The sequence below is a fragment of the Chelmon rostratus genome, chromosome 19, assembly GCF_017976325.1.
Source record: "Chelmon rostratus isolate fCheRos1 chromosome 19, fCheRos1.pri, whole genome shotgun sequence".
NCBI lineage: Eukaryota > Metazoa > Chordata > Actinopteri > Chaetodontiformes > Chaetodontidae > Chelmon > Chelmon rostratus.
Window position 1 is genome coordinate 22054403 of NC_055676.1, and position 26215 is coordinate 22080617.

General features: G+C 44.3%; 1 protein-coding gene across 1 annotated transcript in view; it reads right to left on the bottom strand.

The window, feature by feature from the left end:
* LOC121622844 (netrin receptor UNC5D-like) overlaps positions 1-26215 on the bottom strand; it is a 148361-nt gene that overhangs the window by 39521 nt on the left and 82625 nt on the right. The window contains exons 2-4 of the mRNA XM_041959859.1: positions 21099-21305; positions 4200-4343; positions 3881-3984 (exon numbers count right to left, since the gene is read on the bottom strand). Of these exons, the coding sequence (XP_041815793.1) occupies positions 3881-3984; positions 4200-4343; positions 21099-21305 (455 nt within the window). The remainder of the gene's footprint in view (positions 1-3880; positions 3985-4199; positions 4344-21098; positions 21306-26215) is intronic.

Genomic DNA, 26215 nt, shown 5'->3' on the forward strand with positions numbered 1-26215 from the left:
CAAATCCAGGTGACAAATTATACACTTAAATTATACTTTTTAACACATTTACCTTAATGACATCTATTTAGAAGTACACTTTTTTAAAGTATATGTACAACATACATTAGATTTAGCACAAAAAGTATAAGTGTACTTTTAATGACTTTTCAGTACAATTGTATTTCTAATGGACTTAAGTGTACTATTTTTGGACTTGAATAGAATATGAATTTTAATTTGGCTTTAAAGGAGGGATGCTAAATGTAGCATGCTAACGTGTAATACATTGGGAGAGATGGCAACATCAACCCTCTTTCTCCATAAAGACTAATCCCACTTCTGAGAAACAATATTATGTGATTATTGTGCTCTAATCAGAGCCAATAATGCCAGAACTTCAACATCACAGTGAATATAATCTGTATTCTAAACGGCTCCCTGTCTATAAAAAGCAGAGCCAAGTGAAAAGATTTGGCCATCTTGACTCTTGTCACCAATAAAGTGAAGAGGATTTAAGCTGTTTTACTATCATGCATTCTCTGTGGTCGGACTTACAGCGTGCACAGATTACTGCCTCTATCACTGCTGGGACAGATAATGTGGCATTCTCTGACTTTCATTAACATCCCACACAGCAGCCCAGTAAACTCCCGGGTGGCTTAGTTACAGTGAGATGCGGATAAAGTTCTCCCCTCTCTCGCTGCGAGTGTTGCCTCTGAGAACATGGAGAGAGCAGCGACATAAGGGGATTTCGAGCTGTAAAGTCGCCTGCGCGGCGTTTCTGTTTTAAAACAGCGTGCAAAGTCGGAGCTCATTTTACCCGCGTCATGTCAACGCCGCGTTTATTGTCAGCTCTCGAAATTAACTGTTTGCGCTTCTTCGACAACACAACAACAAGTATTAATTTCCATCAGGATCAGCTGGAAATTGCAGAAGTATTAAAGATTTAAATAAATGTCACGACCAAAATAAATACGCCTCGCAACACAAATAGAGTTCAACAGATGCGCCGCGTCATGACCTCAATTCCTTAAACTCAAACTGTAGCTGAGCCGCGGCTTCTCTCTGAGCCAAATTTCACAGTGCCGGTTACAAAAAAAGGCTTTAACCTCTCAGCGATGCCGAAAGTCACGAAGAGAGAAAAGTGCAGCCGCATCCCCAACTCTGACTGAGGGTTTCTTTCCCAGTGCGAGTCACACCAGAGGGAGCTGGATTCGTCCCTGCATTATTTACTATTACCATTCTCTTTGTTAGCCAGAGACGCATTAATGAATGCATGAGTTGCCTATTTGATGACCACAATGCATGGGGGATACTCGGTGGTACATCGATGCTCCATTTGAGTGAGCTGAATCATTCATCACGCACACACAAATGTACACGGACACACTGAAAATGCACAAACACAGTTTTGTGTGCATTATGTGTGCTGTGGAGGGAGTCCGTGGACATCTTTAAGGAGTCCTAACACCCAAATCTACACTGTGATCAGCATTTTTTTCATAGAACAATACAGAGCCAACCATGCTAAATAACTGTCAGATACATATTCACACACAAGCGCTCAGTTTCAGCTTGAATTTAAGATGAACAGCTTTAAATAGTAGCATTAAATGGTCTTCTATTTGCAAGGGGAAGCTAACAGACAGTTAACATGGTGGATCTTATTTAATATTTGATAAAAAATCTCTTTCAATCAGACTCTCACAGCAGTATCGACCTGCCAGGTTTGTGCCTGCAGACGTCTTCCTGCTTGTTCACTTCTTGCTCTTTTCTGAGGCTTTTTGGCTTCAGTCTGTTAGCAAGTGATGCACGCAAACGTGCTCAGCTGGACTGAAGTCAGCCTTTAAGTGTGTTTATGTACTGGTCTGATGTGACATTGTGGTTTCTTGGTTAGAGCTTTTTAAGTCTATTTGTCTCAACACAAATACAGATGTTGAAGGATGTGTTCATCTGAGCCGAGATGGTCAAATTCTGCAGCAAAAACTCTTTCAAACAAGGTAAGAAGCAACACCTGTCACTTTTAGTGGACAAACAAAAGTCAAATGAAAACAGTTGTCATGACGTTAGATTGCACAACAAGATAAGCAAATAGTTTAATAACCAGAGAGTGAAAGAAGTACTAAGTTGCAAAAAAAGGCTGTTTGTAACTAAGCATTTGTGTTGGTGTTTTGCATTCAGACTGAAGACGTTCAAAGCTGCAGCATAATGTTAATTATTTCAGTAATTTACACTGAATCACCAGTTTTTATGCAGCTTTACAGTCTTTCCAGACAGATAATTCAAGTCCACAGTAAAGCTGATACTGTAGTTAATGGTTGTGGTTAATATTATGCATTGGTTAATATCTTTTTTTTCTCTAAATAGTCTGTGCTTGTGCTGGGAAATGGCCACAGATGTAGCATTAGAAACTGGTTCTCAGTGGGAACTGGTGCTAAATTAGCATTAATATATAGTCTGTATTTCTATCAGTTCTTATACAAATATGTTTAGCATGGCTGCTCTGCTGTAATGTCCTAAAATTGGGGATTATGGGGGAAAAGGGCTACAAATCCTACACCGACCAGTCAATACAGATGTCAACACGGTCAAATGACGTAGAACCTGACATCAAACAGGCCCTGAAAACCTGTTTTCTGAACCAGCCTCTTACTCTGAGTGATGACATCTTACATGAACACAGTTTCCTGCCAGAGTTAGAACAGTTCTGGTTCCTTCACATGAGACACTTCTGTGAAGTTATATAAAAAAAGAAGATTAAGCGACATGAATCAGACTCTGATGACAGTTGGTGGGTTGTTTGGTCACTGCCCATCAAATCTGATCAAACCACACCCACACAGTCCTGATGAAGGAGATTGGCTGTTTTTTTTGGGGTAGACTCTTAATAAAAACCACCATAAGATGTTTTTTTTTCCTTTCTTTTTTTAACGTTCATTGCTGCTTATAAATAACTAATGTTTTGGAGAAATGCTTGAGATTTGAAGGGATTTAAAACTGAATTCAGCTCTTCAACCTCATCATTGTTTCATAGCAAATGCAATGTGCTGGAAAAGAGCCTCAATTATGAAAAAGTGTCCCAATCACTCCGATTGTGCTGAATGTAATTAAAAAGCTGAAATTCTGGATGGAAAATCAACAATTTATGCTCCTTAACTCATCAATTAAAGATGTAAAACATATATGTTTGTCCTATCACTGATGTAAACAAAGCTACAACATTAGCATCATTAAATATTGATAACTTATTAGTCAGTGGATGTAAAGACGTGTCAGATCTGCGGCCCCGTGCTTTGAAATCTGCTGCTAGGACCGTCATTTTGTTTATGTATGGATCACGAACTGTGTCTTTAAGCTAAATTAATTCAAAGACGCAGTCCTTGATGGGCTCACAGATATTGACATGTCTGCCTGCCGAGCCTTCACATGAAGGCACACAGCATCAGAGCGCAGCACAACACACAGCACTCGACAGGACTGTCCACAAGAGCCTCATTTTATATTCATAGTAAAAATTTAAATGGCAGTGACAGGCTCTCTCTTTCAGACGCACACACAAACACTCAGACGGCGAGGAGGGACAGAGGGAACGACAGCGAGAGTGAAATGAATACATGACATCTAAATAAGTCATAGCCGTATTTCCTTTAACCAGAGAACACAGCACGTGCGCACGGAGAGATATCGCCGCCAGTATATGAGTGATCGCTCCGACTTGAACAGAATGAGCCTGAGAAATTAAATAACTGGCATCTTCAGCTCTGAACTGAAAAGATGCAGATGCGTCTTCGGCTGCAGAGGAACAGAATCACACTGCGAGTAAACCAGACAGACGGCTGCTCCTCTGCAGGCAGCACGGGAGGAAATGTCACGTGTTTGAAGTGCGAGAAGCCCTCACCTCAGCCACGGGCACTCCCTCTGGGGGACGGCAGTGCAGCACAATCATGCCATTCAGAGGCACCTCGGTGCCTTGGGGGTCCTGCTCAAAGTTCTTCCTCAGGTCTACGGGAGAGAATAAACAGCCTGCATTAAAGATCAACCACAACAGCATGAAGGAGCACCAACAACAACAACAAAAAAAAGCAATTTGTTTCATGTGTGACCTTCTCTCCTCACGCATTCGCCTCCTGCGAAATCACGCCACCAGTTTGAAGACGGGTAACCTTTTCAGAGACAATAAGGTCGGCGTGGGATCAGAGTGATGCAGAGTTGCTTACATGCGATCCGGACAGTCGCCTTGCGGCTCTTGGAGGTTCCCAGGTGGCTCCAGGCGACGCACAGGCACCAGTAGTCCTCGGGGCCGTGGAAGTCCTCCACCTGCTGACGCGAGACGTTGATCATCACCTCGCGGATCTTCAGCCCTGCGGAAGAGACGGTTGATCGCTTGGATTAGCTTTTAATTATATCGATCAAAGAGACGGGGATCGGGGCGAGGAAAATTTGAATCTGATTAGATTATCGGCGGTAAAAAGATCTGCCATTCACCGGGAGCAGACAGAGGACAGGATGCTGGTTGACTCAAATGCATTTCAGGGATTTTGTTTATATCAAGGATCTAAACTGTACAAAGTCATAAAGCTGGACACTTTATTGCAAGTACTGTTATCTATGCCATTACTGGTCGTTTGACAAAGCCTCGTTAAAACTTCAGTTTCAGCGAACAGATGGGCAGTAATGTAAAACGATGGGTGCACTGGAAATTGCTTGTGAGCCCTCATATCCTCTTTCAGGATCTGTAAAATATAATCCATTATACAGAAGTGACACTAAATGCTTTCCAGCGGAGACATTAACCGAGAGGAGGAACACATCAGCCTGTTTTCGTTGCCTCATTTTTTTGTTCTTTGAAAACATTTGAAGGGGCTATAATTTAAGGTAGAAAGGAGACGCAAAACAACGCAATTAAATCCTGCGTCTGAACACGGACACTTTGTGTGACAATCAAATCATCTATTTCTGCAGCAGAACTTTGACTTAATGTCACGCAGGTCGTTCATTAATATCTGGATATTGTGTGAGATAATGAGCTGGGCGTGAGACAAGCGTTTTCAGAGACAACTGATGGGAATTTAAAAGCCGGGTGCTCAATTAAGCCAGACCAAGCACAAAAGCTGACAGGCCCGGACCATTAACGTACGATAGGTGGCTTTACTGGGTATCTGGGAAATTGCAGCTTTCATATTTGATGTTTATCTGGCAAAGCAGAAACTTGAATTTCAGTCAGACAACTTCAATGGATTTATTAATATATGAATACAGAGTTATGAACAGCTATTGCTCGGTGTCAAGTGTCCGACCTCGCGGTTCCCCACAGCCTGCAATTAAGACAGCGCGGAGAGTGACAATAACAAATACCCACCCCCTCACAGAAAACTATTTGAGCCCATGGGTGGATCCCGGGGAGGAGGTGGTGCTGATTACATGGGTTACATGAGCAGCGGCGATGCAGTTGTGCTGCTACAGTAGAAGCAGCAGCGAGCGTCAGCAGGTGTGTGGAGGGTCATGCGTGGGAGTCGCAGCGTGATTCATCCTCTCTGCTGTTGCTACAACCCTGACTCCAAAAACAGTCGGCATGTAAAAGTAAAACAGAACATGAGGTGTGACAACTTGCTAATCCTTTTTGACATATACCCAACTTAAGAAGACAATATATTTAAAGTTTTACTTTGTCGACTTCATTAATTTTTTTAATTTGATGCAGCAATATGTTTCAAACAAGTTGGGACAGGAGCACCTGAAGACTGGGAAAGTTGTGGAACGCTCCAAAAACACCTGTTTGGATCATTCCACAGGTGAACAGGTTGAGTGGGAACAGGTGAGAGTATCATGACTGGGTGTGAAAGGCTCAGTTGTTCACAAGGTTGGCTAGAGCGAGGTTCACCACTTTGTGGTCACATGATTGGCTAAAGGAGATTAATATGGGCTCAGGAACACAGCAGCCACACTGAGCTGAGGGTGCACACCTCAACTTCTCAGCCAGGTAAACAAACGAGCATTAAATCAGATTACAGTTGCTCACAGAATAATGAAAAAAGAACAATTATTGCCTGACTTCTTTAGCAATTCGACAATAGTTTGCTTTGCTGCCTCCAGAATTATGTGACTTGGATTATATTTGTCTTTAGTTAGTTAAAGCTATAAATAAGACTGACGTCTTGGCGTCCGATGGCGGTTACTAGGGCTGACAGCAAGCGCAGTTTAATACCAGAGAAAGCAGATACCATGTCAAAGCAGAGGAACAAGCCAAACAAACTCACACTGTTTTAATAAAAGCTTCATAATTTACAATGAATGGCATCCATAGCCTGCAACTTTTAAACTAACTGGTAGATATCTAAACCTGATCAGCTTCATGGACGCATTCACAGTCAGCGCTAACCTCAGTCTCCTCTGACTGCTTCACAATAAAAGCTCCTCGTGTTTTGCCAGTTGAATGCTTGCAACGTGTTTGCAGCAGCAGGAAATCCTGGGCTTTGCATTAACAGCAACTCAAAGCTGATGCGACTGAAGGGGATTTAACAGAGAGCAGCGAGGCCGAAATCAATGAGATAAAATTACAAACAGTAATGCTGAATTACATGCTGCATCATTTCCTGTGAATCCCACACATGTAGGAAGGCAGCTTGAGGCCTGTGCGGGAATGGCAGACTCTGCCACTTACAATGGCAGGAAGAGGAGAGAGAAGTCATTACACATTGTAAATAAAGTGAATGTCTGTAGCTGAAAAAATGTTGACCATAAATAGCATCAAAAGCATTAGAACTTAAATGAAGGACAATGTCGTTCTGTTTTTATTAATTGACTTAAATGACTATTTCTAAAACCGTGTGACAATTATGTCATTAGAATTATGTAAATCAATAAAGGATGCACTTTACACTGACTTTTAGTGCAGCTAACAAATCGTGCCTAACAACACATCTCACAGCAGCTGTTCAACAATCACTGTACAGCTCGGCCTCTCGTGGCTTATTGCTTAATTACGCAGGCCTGCACTTGTAGAGGAGTCGTCTCTCCACGGGCTTCCGCCATCACGCAGACAGCAGCTTAGACATAGGCCGGGATTAAATGAAAACTAATAATGCGAAATGAAAGGTTATCAAAGGGAGCCTAATGAAGTAATGTAAAACAGAAATGTTCTCTGAAGACACTGTAATCCTCGGCAATGACTGACTGATATTATGTACAACACACACACGCACACAGCACTCCATCGACTCCTCCTTTCCACTGCTACAAATTAGAGACTTAATCAACACGCCTGATTAAGTGAGAGTGAGGCAAGTTTGGGAAAGGAAAATAAAAACACAAGGTTGCACTCTGCCGTCATCGCATCATGAGAAAAAACGCAGTGGTGGGCTCGATGCGGCAGAGACGGAGACGAACGGGATTACTTGAATGTGCGCAGAAAATGTGCTCTGAGCATCGTCATCATCATCAGCGTTGGGGGTGAGGGGCTGCTTTGTACTTTTTCATGTTGTGCTGAGTGAAGTAACAGCTAATTAGCTACATTTTCCAAGTTGCGTCAGAGCGCGCGTGTAACATCACAGTGGAATGCTAATTGCGGCCGGGCGATGAGGGTGCTTCAAATCTGAAGAAACAACAGCAAGCTAAGTGCAGCTCCACGACACTCAAGTGCCCTCAGTTCCTGTTTACTGCAAATAGCTCAACACGTCGTATGAGCTTGTTATATGCGTCGAGCCCTGGTCGCCTCTTGATTTAATTTTTTCTCGTAATTAAACATAATCGTTAATAAAGCCTGTTGTTAGCATGCAGATTATGACACTGTAATCTAACAAGTTGCTTTTTAGTGGCAGTAATCTTGGAATGTAACAAGCTTTTACTTTTAAAAACACAATCACCAGATAAACATCTATAAATCTGTGCAGAAATCACAAAAAAAGGTCACTTTTTTATCATTTTAACTTCAGGCTTTGGCTCATCACTTTTTTTTCTCAGAATAAACAAACTACAGGCTAAAAACACAGAAGTTCAATATCCACACATTCAGCGAGCTTCATCCACAATAGCATGTCATCGGTTTCCACCAGATTAGCTGCACAGTGCAGCAGAAAGCTTGACAGATGTCCCACAGGTGTTATTTTCAACCCATGAACAGGTGAACAGATGACAGGTGAGGAGATGAGCTAAAGTTAGGGACTGTTTTACAAGAGTGTGTAAAACGGCCAAAAGAGATGTTCAGGATTCGCCCTGATTCTTAACAGTTACAGCTTTTATTTTGGCTCAGTTTGGATTTGTTTTTTTTTTATATTTTGTTGTCAGCTTCACGCATATGACGATCATAAATAGCAATAATATAGAACATGAAGCAATCTGCACGATCTCAGGTGTAAAGGCGAATGCAGACAGATATTCAGTTTGCTTTATTTGTACTGATGACAGCACGTGCACATTGTCTCACAGCGGTGGACGCATGCACTTGGAGCCGGTTTGGTCCACACAGTGTGAAGAGAATTTAAATTCTTGTAAGCAACTCTTGCAAATAACAAACCTCACACTTCCATATCTGTCTTTGATTTAACCTCTAAACTTCAGTAAGCGCTTTCTGACGAGCAATTTCACTACTGGATTGTGACAATAGCCCAAAGCACCACAGAGACAAGGGAGCGGGTTTAGGCGTGTTGTCTTAATTCACAATGTCTTTTTCACAATCAGACCTCCTCATCTTTATTAATGACGGAGAAAACAGAAAGAAGCTAATGAATAAACAACAGCCTACTGATGCTATGTTTTATGCTGAAAGCAGACAAACTGACTCATAGAGGTGGTGGAGTGAGCTGCCGCTCTGCAGACTCGCTCCGAAAACTCCTTTTCTGGCACACACGCTGAGAACATTTCAGACCGCGAAACAAAAATAAAATAAGGAAGCCAAAAGTGATGCTTTCGATGTCGGCCCATTCTGTATAACAATGCAACAGTGGAACAACAACAAAAAAAAGTCTGCACACACACAAAAGCATGAAATACTCGTAATAAATGTACAACCACACGGAAGGGCGGCTCTTGTTTATTTGAGCGAGCTGCTGAAGGCGAGATAAAAACAGAAGAGGAATCGGGATGACACTCCGACTCCCAGGTTCCCTCACATTTGGCACAGATCAAAGAGCTCAGTCGCTTGTCCAAGTAGCCACCCGGTGACGCTGTGTCAGAGGAGCGATCCGGTAGCTGCTGGGTCACGCTGTGACACCCGGCCACTTCTCTGCATTCAGGAATACAAACGTCCATTCAGTTCCTTCCACGCGCCTTCCCTCCGGATGTTTTCCTTTCTGCCTTCCCTTCAGGCTCCTGCCAGGGGCTCTTGACAGAGCACCACGGAGCCTTGACAGTAAACCTGAGGGTGGAGCGGCTCTCACTTGCCCCTTCAGTCATGCCCTTTAATATGTCTCTAATGCAGCCTCGATAAAGGAGCCGGGAAGAGATACACCAGTGCTGATGCTCACTTATCATCCCACGTTGCTCTCGCTCTGCCGTTCCGCCTCTCTTCTGGTCTGCCTGGCACGCTGCCTGTGGTGTGATTTCTCCCGGCTTTGGCCCATTGTTTCGCCTTGGCTGAGTCTATGAAAAGGCCCCGAGGGAGCCAAGCAGCGCCAGCTACAAGTGGCTCCCGTTCTGAGCGGCTCAGCAGAACTCGACCAGCGCCGGCTCGGCCCAGACGGGTCCAGGATGTCTCTGTCGCACTTGAGGCCGCGTTGCGTGGGGATGTTCAGAATTCAGTTTGTCTGAGGGGTCCTCGGGAGGCGGCCGTGCGCATCGCGGGTGACACGGCGTGGGCTGCGGGTTTAGGTGGACGGCTGTAGCTTGAGGAGAGCGTCTGACTGAAGCGAACTCAGCTCGGGGGAAATGTTTGTGTGATGTGACATGGCGGCGTGCGGCTCGGCATGTGGGGGCTGCGAGGGCTGGCTGAGGGCCAGGCGCAGACGAACCCTGCTAGACAAGCGGAACATGCTCCCAGCAACATCTTCAGTCTGGTCCCAGCTGTGTGTGTCATACTTAATCCTGGAACCAAAGGGACGCATTACTCCGTGCATGAAAAAATCATGATAATTCAGCCATTAAAATGCTGCGAGTCCTTATTTGTGTCATTCCCCCCAGTCGCTTTGTTTATGTTTATCCAGAAACCGAGTGCCTGCTTATTAGGAGCAGGTTTTGCATATACAAGTGGGCTTCACTCTGCGGGCCACTTCATTTGTTCCATCCATTTCTTTAACTAATAGCGACACAGAGAGACTCCGAGGTGTCTCAGTTTCCCCTCACCGGTCCCAACCTTTCTTCCTTTGTCCTGACTTCATGCCTGGTTGATGGTATCTCTCAGCCAGCTAGGATCATAATACACAACACTGGAGTCGGCCTTTGACAGAGCATCAACAGGAATAGATATCCATACTTCCTCCATCCTCCCTGCGCTCACATGCTTTCCCTCAATCGCTATCTCCTCATCAGTGAATCTGCAGGAGCTGCTATCTTCTCCTCCTCGAGACGACCGGCGTGGTATCTGCTTTCAGCCTCTCCTTCACTCCGACGCCCTCCCTCTCCCTCTCCCTCATCCTCTCTTTCTCTTATCTCTCCATCAGGGTATCATCCTTTCAGCTGCCCGTCTATAAGCGCAGATATCCCCTCTGTTCCACCTTCCTCTCTGCTCCTCTTTCACTCTGTCCTTCAATAATCTCCCGAGTTCTGTCGCTCATTTCCATCTCTCGCAGCAAAAAGAAATAAAGTTGTTTTCTGTGATAGGTCAAAGAGCTGCGGAAGATTCGGTTTTGTTTACAGCGACTGCCCTTCTTTTATTTTGTTTCTGGAATTTTAATGCAATCCGCCTATAAATGACAGAGGCTGAGCGATTTACTGTCTGAAAAGACTCGATGCAGTTTCATCTGAAGGAGTTTATCAGAGCAAGCCGTTTTCCTGAAGGGAGGTTAAAATCTGGGTAGCAATGATTACATGAAATATCCAGCTGAGCCTTGTCTGCCTGTGGTTCATCACAAGGCTTAGCAATTGTAAAGGGATAAGGAAATAACACTGTTGCACTGAATCTGAGGATGCTGCGCAGCAGTAATCATGTCCAGAAAGCTGATCAGCAGACCTTTTCTTGGCAGAAGCCAAACCTCAGAGCAGCGACATGAGAATTGAATTAAAAATGGATGAAGTATTTGGGATGTTAAACTCTCTGTGTTATAATTTAGCGCTTCTCACTCTCTCTTCCTCTTCCACGCTGCAGTTCACTTTCAGTTTCAGGATACAGCCGCAGGTGTTGTCTTGCATTAGGCCGTTCGACCCTTCACAGCCACAATACCTGAGCTGAAGGACTCGGATGTGATCTCTGCAGACAGCGCTCTCCATTTGTGTTAATGCGGGTCGGCCATTACTGTCAGCCCTGATCAGCCTCCTGTTTCATGGTTCAGGTGAGGTCTGTTACCTTTAGTGCTAAAGCGAGGGCGCGCAGAAATTAATGATGATTTTGATGCATGCAAAGCCAGAAGCTTTGTTAAAACGCTCACGAGTGCACAACACATATTTACACTTTTCCTCCAACAGCGATGCGTGCCCACAGGGAAACCTGCAACCACCTCAAGGAACGCTCAGAACTGCTTCTAATACGAGTGGAAAAATATTTCATATAACCGCACTGATAAGATACTGTAAATTCAATTCCATTCACTTCCTCAAATCCCCACTCTGGCTCAACAGATGTGGACCGCAGCAATAAGCCTCCCACCGGCCGACCATCACATTCTGCTTCCCTCGGCTCTCCCTTTCAGCTTCTGTTGCTGTTTTCAGTGAACACACACAACGGCAAGCAGCTGATCTAGCTAACGACAACCTCAAGATAGAACAACAGGCATCCCTGACTTCTGTCATGACTGAACCTTTGTGCTTTGCAGCACTGAAAACACACACATCAAAACTTTAACAGCAAAAGGCCCAGAATCACCAACATCAACACTGATACACATTATTATTATTATTATTATTATTATTATTATTATTATTATTACTATTAGCTGCTAATGTACTATCATGTAGAGAGGAGTAATTCAGGTGCATGCATTATTAAAGTCGACATCACATCCTCTGTCATACTATGTGATCAATAAATGCCTAAAAAATCAATTACTTTGTAGTCATATATCAAAATTACTTTTTTTCTGTTCTCTGTTAATTAACTAATCACATGCATCTTTTTTCACTATCCAATGAAAACCATGCATCTCCAAATTTGGTGTTTTTTTTTTTAAATCTAAGCGTTCCTTTAACAAGTTGAGAAAATGTCCTGACCTAATTAAGCTTTTTTTTTTTAAAAATCATAAAGCTACAAATTGGGCTGTTCTTCAAAAGTTGATATTTTGGAGATGCGTGGTTTTCACAGGGGACTGATGCATGCACACACCAGCAGCAAAGAGTTATTGCAGTAAGAAGAGTATTAATGTGTCTGAATGTTTTCAGCATTGATCCCATTGACATGAGCAGTAATACATATATAATTACTGCATGTGTTTATACAGGAAGAAAGATCTTAAGACCTTGAAGTATCTCACTTTCTTCACATATGCTTGTTTTGGTAACTGGTCCTGGTGTGATGTTTGGTGTTCAAAGCAGGAGAACCAGAGAAGAAGAAGAAGAATTCCTTCATTTATCCCGTTGGAGGAGATCGCCTGGACATGTGAGGTCACACCCCAGCAGTTAGGGGTTAGCTGGCACCTGGCACCTCTTCAGTCCGGTCCACCTCTGTATCGGCTGGTCCATGCTGGACTCGAACTGGCCCCCCCCCTGGTCCTTATGGACTGAACTGCCATCAGTGTTGTGTGGCGTCTGTTTCCAGGTGCTTGAATAAAATACATTCAAAACGAGACTGTCCAGAGGCGGTGTCTTTATTCATCAAAACAGAGACTGACCCGAGAGCGCACTTTTCATTCATCACTTTCCATCGGCGGCACTGATACTTCAGGTATCGATCCAGAGTCGACCACATGGCGTATCATTAAAGTAACACTTAGCACTTTCTGAGTTGTTGAGATTTGTAGCCTGCCCACTCCTTCAGCCCTGGAGACTTCCATCAAGCAAGAAGGCCTGAGAAGATGTGTTTTCTTCTCCGACAGGTTAAAAAACTCAGGATGGACGTACAAGTGCTGCGGTATTTGAGGCTCGAGAAGTTTTCATCTGTTGTTTGAGCCGTGTGGGTGGTTAACTTGGACTTGTTTACTCTAGATTTCCATTTCAGTGTTATGTGTGGACTGAGTGCGATCGCAGAGGACACTAAGCCAAAGACGGCTGCGGGAAAAGCTCGACCTGTCACCTTTTAGCATGCCTAGCCATTTTCTGTGTTGTGTCTATACTATGGAACAATATTGGGTAAAGCATCTTTTCTTGTGCCGGCCCACCAACAGCCTGAATTTCACGGCAAAGACCAACACAAGCAGCACCTCGACATGCTGGTGTTTTTCTGTCTTTGTGAGTATTTTAATACTGAGCCTGTTTGGCACAAAGGTGTGAAGAGAAGCACATGCAAACAGTAGTTTTATTCAAATGAGGAAGCAAACAGCAAACTTTTGGCATTTTGGTGAAAGCTGGATGATAGATGTGGTAAGAACAGACACCCAAAATCCGGGGTTGCATCCTCACTCTGCTGATAATCTGGTGATTCTGACATTGTGCACACCCTGGTTTGAAATAAACACTCACAAACAAGTAGATTTCAGAATAACACTCCGCAGGAAGTTCAAATTTAATTGGTAATACGTACCAGCGTCTGTCATCTTCAGGTGCTTTACACTGAGGACATGAAAGCCTTCTCCCTCAGTTTCCGCAATTAAATCCCTGCAACCACGTGAAGGCAGCGGGACAGATATACGCGACAAATCTGCATCCTCCGGTTTGAAAAGCAGTGCCCGCGGTGGTCCACTGTGCTTGCATTGATTAAATCGTGTGCAAACAGCACCGGGACCCTGCACGCCACACAGACTTCCACACCAACTTTCTGCACACATCAAACCGGTCGGCTGGCGTTGGGCTAGTTAATGCGATGTCCTGTGGATGTGCTGGATGCAAGCAGTTCACAGCGAAAACACAGAGACAATTAAAAGTTCGCTCTGGTCTCATTATCCCTCACTCTCACTCCGTCTCTGCCTCTCACTCTCCCTTATCGAAGAAACACTGGATTACCAGCAGGCCATATTCCTGCGCGTCATGGCCTCCTCTTCTTTGCAAAAGTGGCATCTCATTTAAATTCTTGATATGGCGCGATAGGGCAGAATTACAAAAGCAGGCTTTCATTGATCCAATCCCATAAACAGCTTAAACAAGCTTCTCTTATTCATTTCGAGCGCGCGGGTTAAACACAGGAGATCACATGACACAACTCTTTCATTATCTCCGCCGTTCATCTTTAAGTGCTGCAGCGTCTACATTTGTTGTGCCTTATTATGCACACGTCCGCAAACTCTGCACCATTCAGACATTATTTGTCCCACATGGAGAAACTCTCCCCTCTGCTTTTAGTGAGCTATTTTCAAAAGTGCCACTCCGATTGCCACAGCTGTTCGAAAGGAATGAGGCCAGTAATGAGACTGGCTGAGAGGTTTAATGCCTCTGCCTCTCTGTCTGCTTTAGCTCTTACCTCAAAGTTTTCATTAACCCCTCAAAAGCTTCCTCCTGTTGCTCCATAATATCTGGGCCTCTCGGGAGCCTTTGCTTTTTCAGAACAGCCGCATAACTTGTGCTTAACATACAGGCAGAGTCTGACATTGTCGGGAAATATGTTGAATGGCTTTCTTGAAGAGAACAACACCACCCTTCTGTCTGTATGCAAAATACTGTGTGAAGCTACAGTGCAAAGACTGTCCAAAAGGTTACAAAATCCACCTCCCGGCCCCTCTGAAGCTGCCTCATTAACATCTTATATCTTGTTTCTTTCATCCATAAAATATCCATTAATTGCCACAGTCTCCTCTGGTCCTTGCCAAGACATTTTCCCATCCTTGTGCTAAGCTAAGTTAGCATGCTGCTGGCTACAGCTTAATATTCAGAGTGCAAGGATGAGAGGCATTGATCTGTTCATCTAAGTCCGGTCAGAAAGCGAATAACTGCAGTTTCCAAAATGTCAAACTTTTTTTGCTTTGCCTGATGGAACATTCCGGTTCCCCGGCGCTCATAACTGATTCGTGCATCTCGCAAAACTCAATATCATGTCTTGACTGAACATGTTACTCACTACACACCACCCCTCTGCTGCGAACGGTCGTGTCTCAGGCTGTGAATTTCTGCCAGTTGTCTCAAATATAAGAAAAAGCGAATGAACAGCACAAGACAGCGCATCGAATAAACTGATAGCGGCGACAAAACGAGAGAAAGTGTTTTGATGTGCAGCATTCAGCGTCCTCTTCTATCTCACAAAACGGTTCTTTATTGATAGACGCTGTATATTTCAGGTTGACAGCACACCATTGCCCAGTTAATGGTGTTGAATAGCACAAAGTCATTATTCATAGTAACTGCATAATGATAATAAACAGGCATTCATTAGAAAGCCTACACTGCATCCTGCAGTGATACATGACAGCAGTGCCTGACTGTAAGCTACACTGTTTACTCTTTGTACTCTTGTAGAAAGTGAAATATTCATATACAGGTGTCTCAAGATTCATTGGCAGAGAAGCTTCCAACCATCATGGCGGGAAATACACAAACCGCAAGCCGAGGAGAGACGATTCTTTCAACATCTGACACTGCTGTGTTTGCTGCTGTCTCAAAGAAGTGGTGAGAGTTAAGTTACCTGCACAGTGGCACCCTGCGCTCAATAAATGTGGTCCGGCCCAAACCTGCTGAGTGCACAAGGTTGTATTAAACATCTGCCTGACACTTAATAAGGCTTAAATGTAACAAGCATTGTGTGCACTGTGTCCTCATTTCTTTTAGCTCTATTTAAAGTCGTTCATGAAGTACAGTTTTTCAAGAACTTCCATGTTTGGATAAAGTTCAGAAAGAGCTCCAGTGTTAAATGCTGAGAAGTCACAAGACAAATAAAGCTCACGCTTGCTCGTTGTCGTGGAAAGTCGAGCAGTCAGGATTAGCACGCGGAGAAGATGAGTTGCAGGTATGAAATATTTAGCCATGACACGGTGTTAAAAATATCGTTTTACTCTGCTGCACATCTCACAGATTGAGAAACACAACACAATTCATCCAGTCGGAAGAGACCTTACATCGCGCCAGCTTCTCTCGTGCTCACGGCAACGGCAGTTGGAGCCATTCACAGAAGCCGTAATGGATGTTTTCTACTTTCTGCTTCTACATTTCTTTTCCTTGTCTGCCGCCGTGTCTCCTGGAAGGCACTGAAAGGCCAGATCTGAGAAAAACAACACAACACAAAGCTAAAATATACAGCCGCCTCTGGACAGACACGGTTTCTGTCCTCTGCCTCAATCCCCCTGGTCAAACAGTGTTAGGGCATGTGTTATTGAGTCTGTCTGCATTTAATTCACAGCTTACTGCTTTAATAGCTACAGCCCCCTACTCGCTGCTGAACCCAGGGGCCATTCTTCCACCTGAGTCAGACTGTTATAGCTTGTACTGAGGTACAGCTGTTCAACTGCCTCCTACTGATGAAGCAGGATGAGCAGCCTCAATGTGTTGTAGCATGTAGCATGTTGGCCCGCCTCCGCCTGTGCACAAAGCCTAAGCCCAAACATGGACAAAAACACAGACTTAAACCCCGGGCATGTCCACAGAAATCCTTTGCATCCCCCACCAGCGAATACTAAAACATGTCCAAGCAGCAAAGCCCCACATCTTCATGCTGGGCACCCTTCTAAGGGTTTCAAGCAGAGCACACGACATTATGATACTAGTGGACGCATTTAAGCTCAGATATTTTTCTGAGAGAGGAAATATTAATAAACGACAGCAGCGGAAAGGAAGGGGACGAGTGAAGGTGGATGAAAGAAAAGGACAGATGCTGAAAAACAAATGCTGATTTATAAGTGGCTTGTGATGCTAATTTACATTGTAGGGTATATTTTATCAGCAAAGACATTTTACATGTGGTATGAAAATGCAATCTGTATCCAGACATGTTATTCGTATGGAAAAGGAAAAGTGCATGTTAACGCAAGGTTTAAATGCATCGTGCATCTGCCTGACCACATGTGGAGGTAGTCCGGCTCTCATTGTGTCTATATTTTATATAAAGAAAGGAACAATTTAATGTATTACATTTGCCAAATTTATAAGACAGGACAGATAATTGATGATTAGTTGTAGACAGCATTTAACAAAGTTTATGAAGTTTGCCCAAATGCAACAGCTCACAAAACTCTGATTTTTTACAGGGAGTCTGGGGCTGATTTGCTGCAACCCCAAATTACTCACAGACAGGTTTTGCTCTGGAAGACAAAGATCTGATCTCAATGAGAAGAATGCATTTAAAATACCTGGTGTGAACACAAGGGTTTGATTGGATGTTTACTATCCAGATAACATCACTGGATACAAATCCCATTTCAGTAGCAGGTGCTGTCATTTCCCTCCATAAAAGCCACAGTCAATAAGTAAACAACACAAAGAGACTGCAGTCAAGTTAGCGGCTCCGTGAGGCTGTAATTAGCAGAATGCTAACATCAGCATGCTAACATATCACAGCGACTAAAGAAAGTGGGTAATGTTTGCATGTTCACATGCATGCCACCATGTTAAAGCATGCTAACATTTGCTAATTAGCACAAAGTGAAATTTTGATGTGATGATGCCACTAAATGGACAGTTTGGATCACCAGAGTTGTCCCAGTTAATTCTGTGAGGTACCAAACATCAATAGTTATTAAGGCATTTCACTCAAAGCTACAACTGTAATAAAAGCATGAAAATCATTTAAAAAACGTTCATCACCAAATCATTAAGCTTCACCATCTATGAATGCAAAAGTTTTTGTGCAAATTCATTCAGCAGAGGAGGATATTGGAGATATTTCACTTGATAAGTGAAATCTTTGATCTGCTGGTGATGCTTGATGAAGAGTCCCGGGATCACAAATGACAGTAGGATTCACCCTCTGGGGAATGAATGAAAATGTCTTTACAAAATCGCAATAATTATTGAGACATTTCAGTCTGGATCAAAGCAGTCTGCTCAGCCAAGCCGCCAACACTGCTGTGCCAAATCACAAGAAAAGACAAAAAGCATTCTTTGAATCTAGACAGACGGACGGCTTTATAACAACTGTGTAAAAAATGTGTGAACACTGGAGACATATATGTACTTACATGCAAAAAAAGGTGTTTTTGAAATTTCACACAACATTAGTAACGACCTGCAAAGCCGAATGATGAAGCATGCAGTCATCATGTCTTTTCGGCCTGAATGGGATTTTAGCGTTGCTTCTTGCTTCACAGAGGCATTCAATGACGCCTATTATTTTTTTCCATCTCAGTTTCAAGAAGCAGAATTTCCCCGAACAAAAGAAATAAATATGAAACGGAGAACGTCCGAAACAACAAAAAAGACACATTGAAGGGGAGTTATATCACACCCGTGCTCATTTCATGTTGGATTCAAAGACAGGATGTGAAATCTCTTATTTGGACCTAAAAATGATGCCACGCTTCACTGCTTTCAGAGGGAGGCTGTTGGAGTGTGCAGTCACACCAAATGTGGGCTGTGAAAGATGGCCAGGTCTGGTGTTCTTAAAAATCAACTGATACTGGCATTAATCTGGGGACATTTTGTTCTCCTCTCTCTCTCTTTTTTTCCTTTTGAGGCATCATCCAATAAACTAACTGTAACTGTTTCTAGATATTTTTATGTCATGCCAGAGGGCCACTACTTCACGGACATTTTGCAGTTTTTCTTTTACACTGAAGCAGGAAACTGCTCCATCGGCTCTCAGTGTGCTCCATCCTGTGTCGGATTACGAGGCTACGCACCGAGACGGTCGGCGGCAACACAAAATATCTTCTTAATGACTGTTGAAGCGCGGTGAGAAGTTTTGACAGCTAACCGACAGAGCGACTGCTACACTGCGACAGCACAAAACAAAGCCATGATTAAAACTTAATGCTCCATTCGGCATTCACGTCATTCCATTAGGTTTTCTTTAGTGTGACGGTTGCTGTGTGCAACAAAGAGTATAACTGCTTTACCTCTCCAATCTGAAACCAAAAACACAACAAACTGCTAAGCTAAGGCTAGAATGGATTGCGACCATGTCAAACGCATTGTGGTTAAAATACGGTTATGTTTAAACACGCAATAATGATGTTTTGGCCACTTGGGGGCAGCAGAAACAAACAACATGAACATGTCATCCACTTTTTAACGAATAAATGTTTAAATAAGCAACTTAGCAAACAGATGCTTATTTGCAAATCAAGCAGATACGGTAGCAGCGGGTGAATGTCCAATAATGATTCCTCATAGCTCTGTTTTTGGTCTCCACCACCCCAAGAGGCAAAAAGTGTGTGAACCGCTCATCTGTGTACACCAGCTGTTTGCTAACCGTGTCTGCCTGCTGTTAAAGTTAGACCGGCTTTAACAACTATTTATTAAGTTCAGGAAAAGGTTGCGTTGTGAAAGAATTGGTAGACGGGACAATGCGTCTACAGGCTAACGTGCTGTTGGCAGTGGGATCAAGCCGTGAGTTTATGCAGGCAGTTTCTACTAGCTTCTCCACAAACAGCGTGCCTCGTTTCTGCCTTCATTAGATTTAAACTTTGCAGGAGTTGCCTGTCTATCTGTGAGGCTGTCACCTCAGCTTTGAGCAGTGGCGCAACAGAAACAGTGTGAAGTGTTGATAGACAGGAAGCAGCCCTCAGAATAGCATACAAAAAAAAACTTGCTGAGAACTTCTGCAGCATAACAGTTCAACTAAATGTTGAGGTGCATTCATGTTTGGGAAACAACTAACTTGGCTAATGCTTTCTTTTTGGTGCAGACTCGGCAAAATCCTCAAATTGGAAAGCGAATAAAATGCCCTCAATCCACATGCACTTTATTTTGTGACATCCTCCCTGTGCTCACATCCTGGGACAGTCCAGGCATGAATGCATCTTGAGTCCTGAGTTTATTACCTGTGAGATACAAGCCCAGGTGGACTCCTTTTCAGCCTTTATTCTCTCTCTCAGTCCTTTCCCCTCTGCATTTCTTCCCTTCCTCGTGTCTGTCCCAGCGGAACCAGATACGAATGGTGATAAGGAGCCAGATGGGAGCAGAGCTATGAATCCAGACTAGAGGCAGTAAAAATTTAGAGGTCCATTGTTAACTGGGGGGGGGGGGGGGGTATTGATTGGTGCTGTGTGTTAAGTGAAGCATCAACACTGTAGAACTAATAGCAGCCAAGGAGGCAGGCTCATGAGCATCTTGCCTTCATCCTCACCTCTTTCAAAAAGTTCTAATTAGATGACAAGTGCAAACTGAGCACACAATAATTACTGTAGCTAATATTTGTGTGTTTTTCAGCTCATATGGACACTAGACAGATAACATTTCCCCCACCTTTCACAGCGTTTACTTGAAAATCAGTCGACTTAATTCCCAAACATGTGCATTTTAAGGGAAAACAAAGAAAGAATACTTCAGTCTCTTTTTTGCTACATGAACAAATTGAATCCACAACACATGCAACGTCCACGGTGAGATGATGCAATAAAAACATACAAAGCTTTCCATGTTTCTTTGTGGTTCGAACGGCTTCATTTTTTCTCCAAGTTAAAACAACAACAACTGCATTTCAGCAGGTTGCGTCAGTGAAAGACACCATTTGGAGTACAAAGTCGAATCCTAAAATTGGACAAGTAGGTGCCTTTCATGGTCTAACAGTTGTCATTTCAGTTTAAATCAAATGTGACACACAGTACGCGCTGAAGAAGTGAGGCAAATATGTTTGCAGGGCTGGAGATAGCTGCAGGCGTTGTCATAAAGCCCCATTTGCAAAGTTCATTCTTCAGACTTCAGTCCCTGCTATCAGAGATTTGAACGCTCTGCTCGTAAGTGAAAGTGACAGGAGGAAGGCTTGTCGGGAAAAAATACTGTGTGATTTAAAATGCAGTTGTATGTCAGTGTGTATGTGTGCAGCAAGTCTGTAGTCTACATTAGTATTTTATCAGCGGTACCTGTGGTGAGGTCGGTGTGCTCCTGGGACATGTGCTGGCTCTGGTGGACCCATTCGCCGTTGCACTTGAAGAAGATCTGGAGAGCAGGCCGAGCTTGACACCGGAGCTTGATGGGGTTGCTCTTGACGATGTACGCGTCAATAGGCTCCTCCAGGAAGCGAGGCAGCGTCCCAGACTGGCCATGCTGCAGGGCTTCCCCTCGGGGACCTGGAGAATAAATGGAGAACCCAATGAGAGTCAAACAGGGTGAACAAAATAGATCGAAAAGTTAATTATTAACGACAGATCATCTTCCTCCCTGCGGACTAACCCTGCAGTTAAACCTTCGACATACACACAGAAAAAACGCTCAAAACCAGCTCCCTCTCTGTCTTCCCCCAGCCTCCACCGTCCCTCACTCTCCCCCTCCCACCTGAAACCAGACCCAACTAGTAGCCATTACTCCTTACAGCGATGTCTCCCTCGAACAAATCGCTTTGGAGCACAACGTGAAGAATAACACAACAACGGAACATCACCACATCCCCACAGTCCATTCTCCGCCACAGCATTACAGTCTAATCATTTACAGGAAGTCTGCTGGAGAGAAAGCCCCCTGAGTGCCACAGTGTTTGCTATTTGAAGTGCACGGGGACGCACAGACGATGCCGCAGGGTGTTTTGCAGGAGGCCAGGCTGCACTTTGTTTTGCAAACGTGCAAAATATTTATGATAAAAAGTACCGTCCCGGTTTAGCTTTTAATAATTAATGTCATTAGTGTTATTGTTTGTAACTTTTTTTTTTTTGAAGGATGGGATGTTGAGCTCCTCTGGGGGAACGTGAGGCTCATCTCGACGCCACCGCTGGCTCAGTATGTGTCACGTTGTTCGTCTCTGCGTGGGAAACAAACAGCAACAGTAAAAACACAGTTTTGTTGGACGGGGAGACATTTTGAGGGAGTTTCCAGGGGAAGACCGGACATGATACGTGCAGCAGGGCTTAGTGCAATGCAATCCGACTGGAATAGGCATACTCTTCATCAGAAGTGCTTTCAGACGACGGGAGGTGGGATGCTGCACACTAACCAGCTGTTAAAAATAACAACGAACGCAATCATTCGCTCAGAAAAAAGCAGCATAAATGACTGGAATAATGGAGTCAAACCACCATCCTCACATAGATGAGGCAGATCTACGGTAGATTTCTTTGATCTCTCAGAAGTCAGCGTTCGCTCAGGTCGGTTAATTCAGCAGAAGGATCCGCCAACGACACGCCGGCAACACATTAACAGGCGTTACTCCCTTCTTCCTGTGCCCGTCTGAGGTGCGTTCCAGTCAGTGCACGTATTGCTACTTCTGAGGCCCCGCAAGTGTAATTACACTCTGACTAATCCCCTAGTTTGCTGGAACCTCTTTCATGCAAGTGTGAAGGGTTTAGTGAGGCAAACCGTCCCTCCCGATCCCAACTCCCCGCTGCACACTGCGTGTTTCTCCACAGTGACGGGCACACCTCTGAAAACCCCATCAGGATTAGAGAACCCACTCCCTCTTTCTCTCTCCCTGCTCTCTAGCTAATCTAATCCTCCTACCTCTCCTGCCGGATGTCTCCTGATTGAGGGGAATAGATAAAAGACTCTGTGTGATTCCCTGGCTGTGAAAATCACAGCACTTGCTCAGCGCCCCCCCCCCCACCCCCGCGCACGCGCGACACGTTCGCGTTTTCTCCCTCGTTCCTGGAGCCGGGGCTGAACAAAGAGACATGTATTTAATTTCAAAATGGCTAGCCCCAGGCAAGCTTTTCTTGTACAGAGCGCTCCAATTTGTTTTGCGCACGGCGCATCGACACGGCGTGTTTGTGTTTGGATGGATGCAAAACATGAACGTGAGCACGCAGCCGGGCTCTGATAGATGGGAACATGAATGCACAGACACGCAGCTGTCAAACAAAGCCACAGCCTTCCATGTAATGACTCATTTGTTGATAGATCAGGTATTATGCCGACGCTTGCCAACATGACAGTTTAACGCCACTGCGACCAACACCTCAAATATCATCATCAACAGCAGTGAGGTTTGGTGAAGCATCACAGGCTTCATTTCAAAGTTAGCTGTCAGTTCACTTTCCGTATTTTCATTTTTTATTTAGCAGGTGGGGTAGTATTGCAGCAGACAGATTAGGCGAGACACAAGAAAAGACACTCTGGTGTGATTTAACCTCAGGCTGGTGGTGGGACATGTGACTCTAGGGGGAAACACAAGCACTTAACTGTCTCTGGGAACAGCATAGCGTTGTCTTTGCTCTCGAAGTGGCTGAATATAGATCACAAAGTGCAGCACTGAGCAAGGACTATTGGATGCCCCCCTCCGGCGCTGCACCTCTCAGAAAGTAGATTCATGGAAATGAGAAAACCGGCGCGGTTATGACGTGAGATGCGCCTCAAACCAAGTGGCGATGGTGCTGTGGGGAACGTTTTCCTCCCTCTTCCAACTCACGGTCAGCGCAGGGTTATTATTGGTTCATCTGCATGTTCCCAGGAAACCAATATCTCTCCTCAATATGCTGTCACTCAGGGGACCGCTCTGCCCTGTGCTTCACAGTTTTCACAGTGATCTACAACCAATGCTTCAGCCCGGCAATAACATACTGTATACGGGCCGCAGATACATCTCGCCCAGCCTGAGAGGAAAACAAGATATCACTGCCAAAGGGCTGAGTGATGGCTCTATCAGACACCCTCTCTCTCCCCCCATCGCTCTTCCTCTCCGCCTGCCTGCCTCTCAGTCTCAGCACACAAACAAACTTCCGTCCTGGAAACGCAGACGCAGGCTGCTGACGCCGCGTCGGCTGCAAGCTACGCAACCCGCGAGGCGACTCGCAAACGTCTCCGTTTCCTCAAGTGCAGCAAACACTCCATCTCCTCACATGCAAGATTAAAAGCAAAGAGGGACTGTGGTCTCTCATGTCAGTTCAATGTATTCATAGCTTTTAGTGAAAATCTAAAAGAAATGAGGGGGAAAGAGCCCCTAGCTGACTGGACTAATTTGGTAAAGCCTTTGGGTGGTAGCCCAGGCTGTTTCACACAGAGAAAGATGACTGCTGCTCCAGCAGTGATTTGAGAGACAGCAGCCGGGCTGATGTTTGCCAAATTCTCCTCCACTTTCAGCTCGCTGCAACCTCATCTCCTGGCAGACAAGCTGCTGTCCTGTTCCCATCTCACACGGACGATCCTCTGGAACAAAGTTTGCAGATGATCAGGGTCAACTGTAGGGCAGGTACAGGTAACCGCAGAAACGCTGGGCCCCCGAAAGACACGTGTCCCCTCAATGCTGCTTTTTGTTTGGTATGAAAGCAAGCGGAGGAGTGCGCACGCAAACCCCCCCATGTCATCAAATTTGCAAATGACACAGACCATCTTTCCCGACCTTCCTGACTCAAAATCATAGCCAAGTACTGACTGAGTTCATGCAGCCGTGCAACAGCCCACATCTGAATCACGATATTACAGAAAAAAAAAGAAAGGCAAGATCTAACAGAACAACAAGCTGCAAAGAGCGTCACGCAGATCCACAGTCGGTGAAGTCCAACAGATTCTTGAGTACTGTCTTTGATAATGAGCTCTTAAATAGAACAGCAACGCTTTTGTCAAGAATGACCATTTAGCAGTTTAACCAAGCAGCGAAAAAGAGCTGTTCTTGAACCATTCGGAGTTTGTACACGCACGGTTCTGGTCTCTTTTGAAATGTAGCACTCTGAAGTTTCATCTCCAGCAGTCACAGTCGCTGTAAGTGCTGCTGACATTGAGCAACAGATGTTTGAACACAGCGGAGCACAAGGTTTTTGTTTCTTTCTGAATGTGTTTTGACGACATCCAGGCCTTATTAGCTGACTCAGTATAATCCATGAAGATAAACTGGATTTCTGGGAAACGTCAGTTTGTTTATTTGCTGCGTCACATTCAGTTTTAAATGAGGAAATCTGCAACTTTCCTTTAAGCCGTATAGCCTTATTTTCAGAATTTCATTGGCTATTTAAAGCACCAGTCATCTGCATAGTTGGTGCCTGGCTCGATCTTTACATGAAGAAGAGAATAAGGGCCCCACTGTTCAACGCAGACTCTTATGGCTATTGTTGGCTGTCAAGAGGACATGGAAGACCCTAAATGGTCAAGTGAGGTGTCAACTGTCGCCTACGCATATATGTGGAGAATGTCGAAAACATGGAAGAGTAATCTGAGATGATAAAACAGGATTATTACAAGGTTTTGGACTTGGAAGTATTTTACTAGATTTCAGCAGTGAGTTGCCTCACCTTAATAAATGGTTGTTTGTTTTTTCATGGTGTTGATTGTACCTGCCGTTGTGATCTTGAAATAGTTTGCATCAATCGAATCACGAGATTGTTGCTTTCCACAAACTTAGATGGAGTGTTAGTGTAAACAGACTTTTGGAGTGCTTTTGGATTATCAGGGACATCGTTACAACATCCTCTAACCTACCGGTTCCTACTGAATGTCAAAAACAAGAAGCCCCTTCAGAGCATTGCTACACCTGCTCACCCAGCAGCAGCAGGATGTTTTGTCTTGTAGCAACCTGGACAAAACATCCTGCACAAAGACTTTGAATTTTGCTTCCTGGGATGCAGAACTGTTTGCAGGGGGGTCCTATGAACCCGATCCTCCTGCCTCCGCTGCACTTTACAGGAAGTATGCACGAGATACTGTTCAATCTGGGTTGATCGGGGTCATTGTGGTTTGAGCGAGACCTGGTTCACCACCGCGGCTTCTTGTCACTCGCCTGTTTCAGCATCATTAGAAATAGGTTACAGTTGAGATTAACCCAAATTTCAGTGAGTGTTTCCTTTCTTTGGTCATCCTTTGAGAAGTGTCTTTCTGATCATGTAAAGGACAGATTGCCTGTATCTGAAGCAGATAGGGGATCTGTAATTTACAACAGCAAGCCAAGTTCCTACCTGCAGAGCCCGGCCTGCTCTAAACCCTGTTTGTGGGCACATTTGGGTAAATAAGTCTGATCATTTGTGTTGATACATTCACACTAAACATGTTTGCTTCAGTTTGAAAGAATTAGAATGGATATAATGACCCTGCACTTGCATTTTCAGTCACCACAACACCGCTCCTC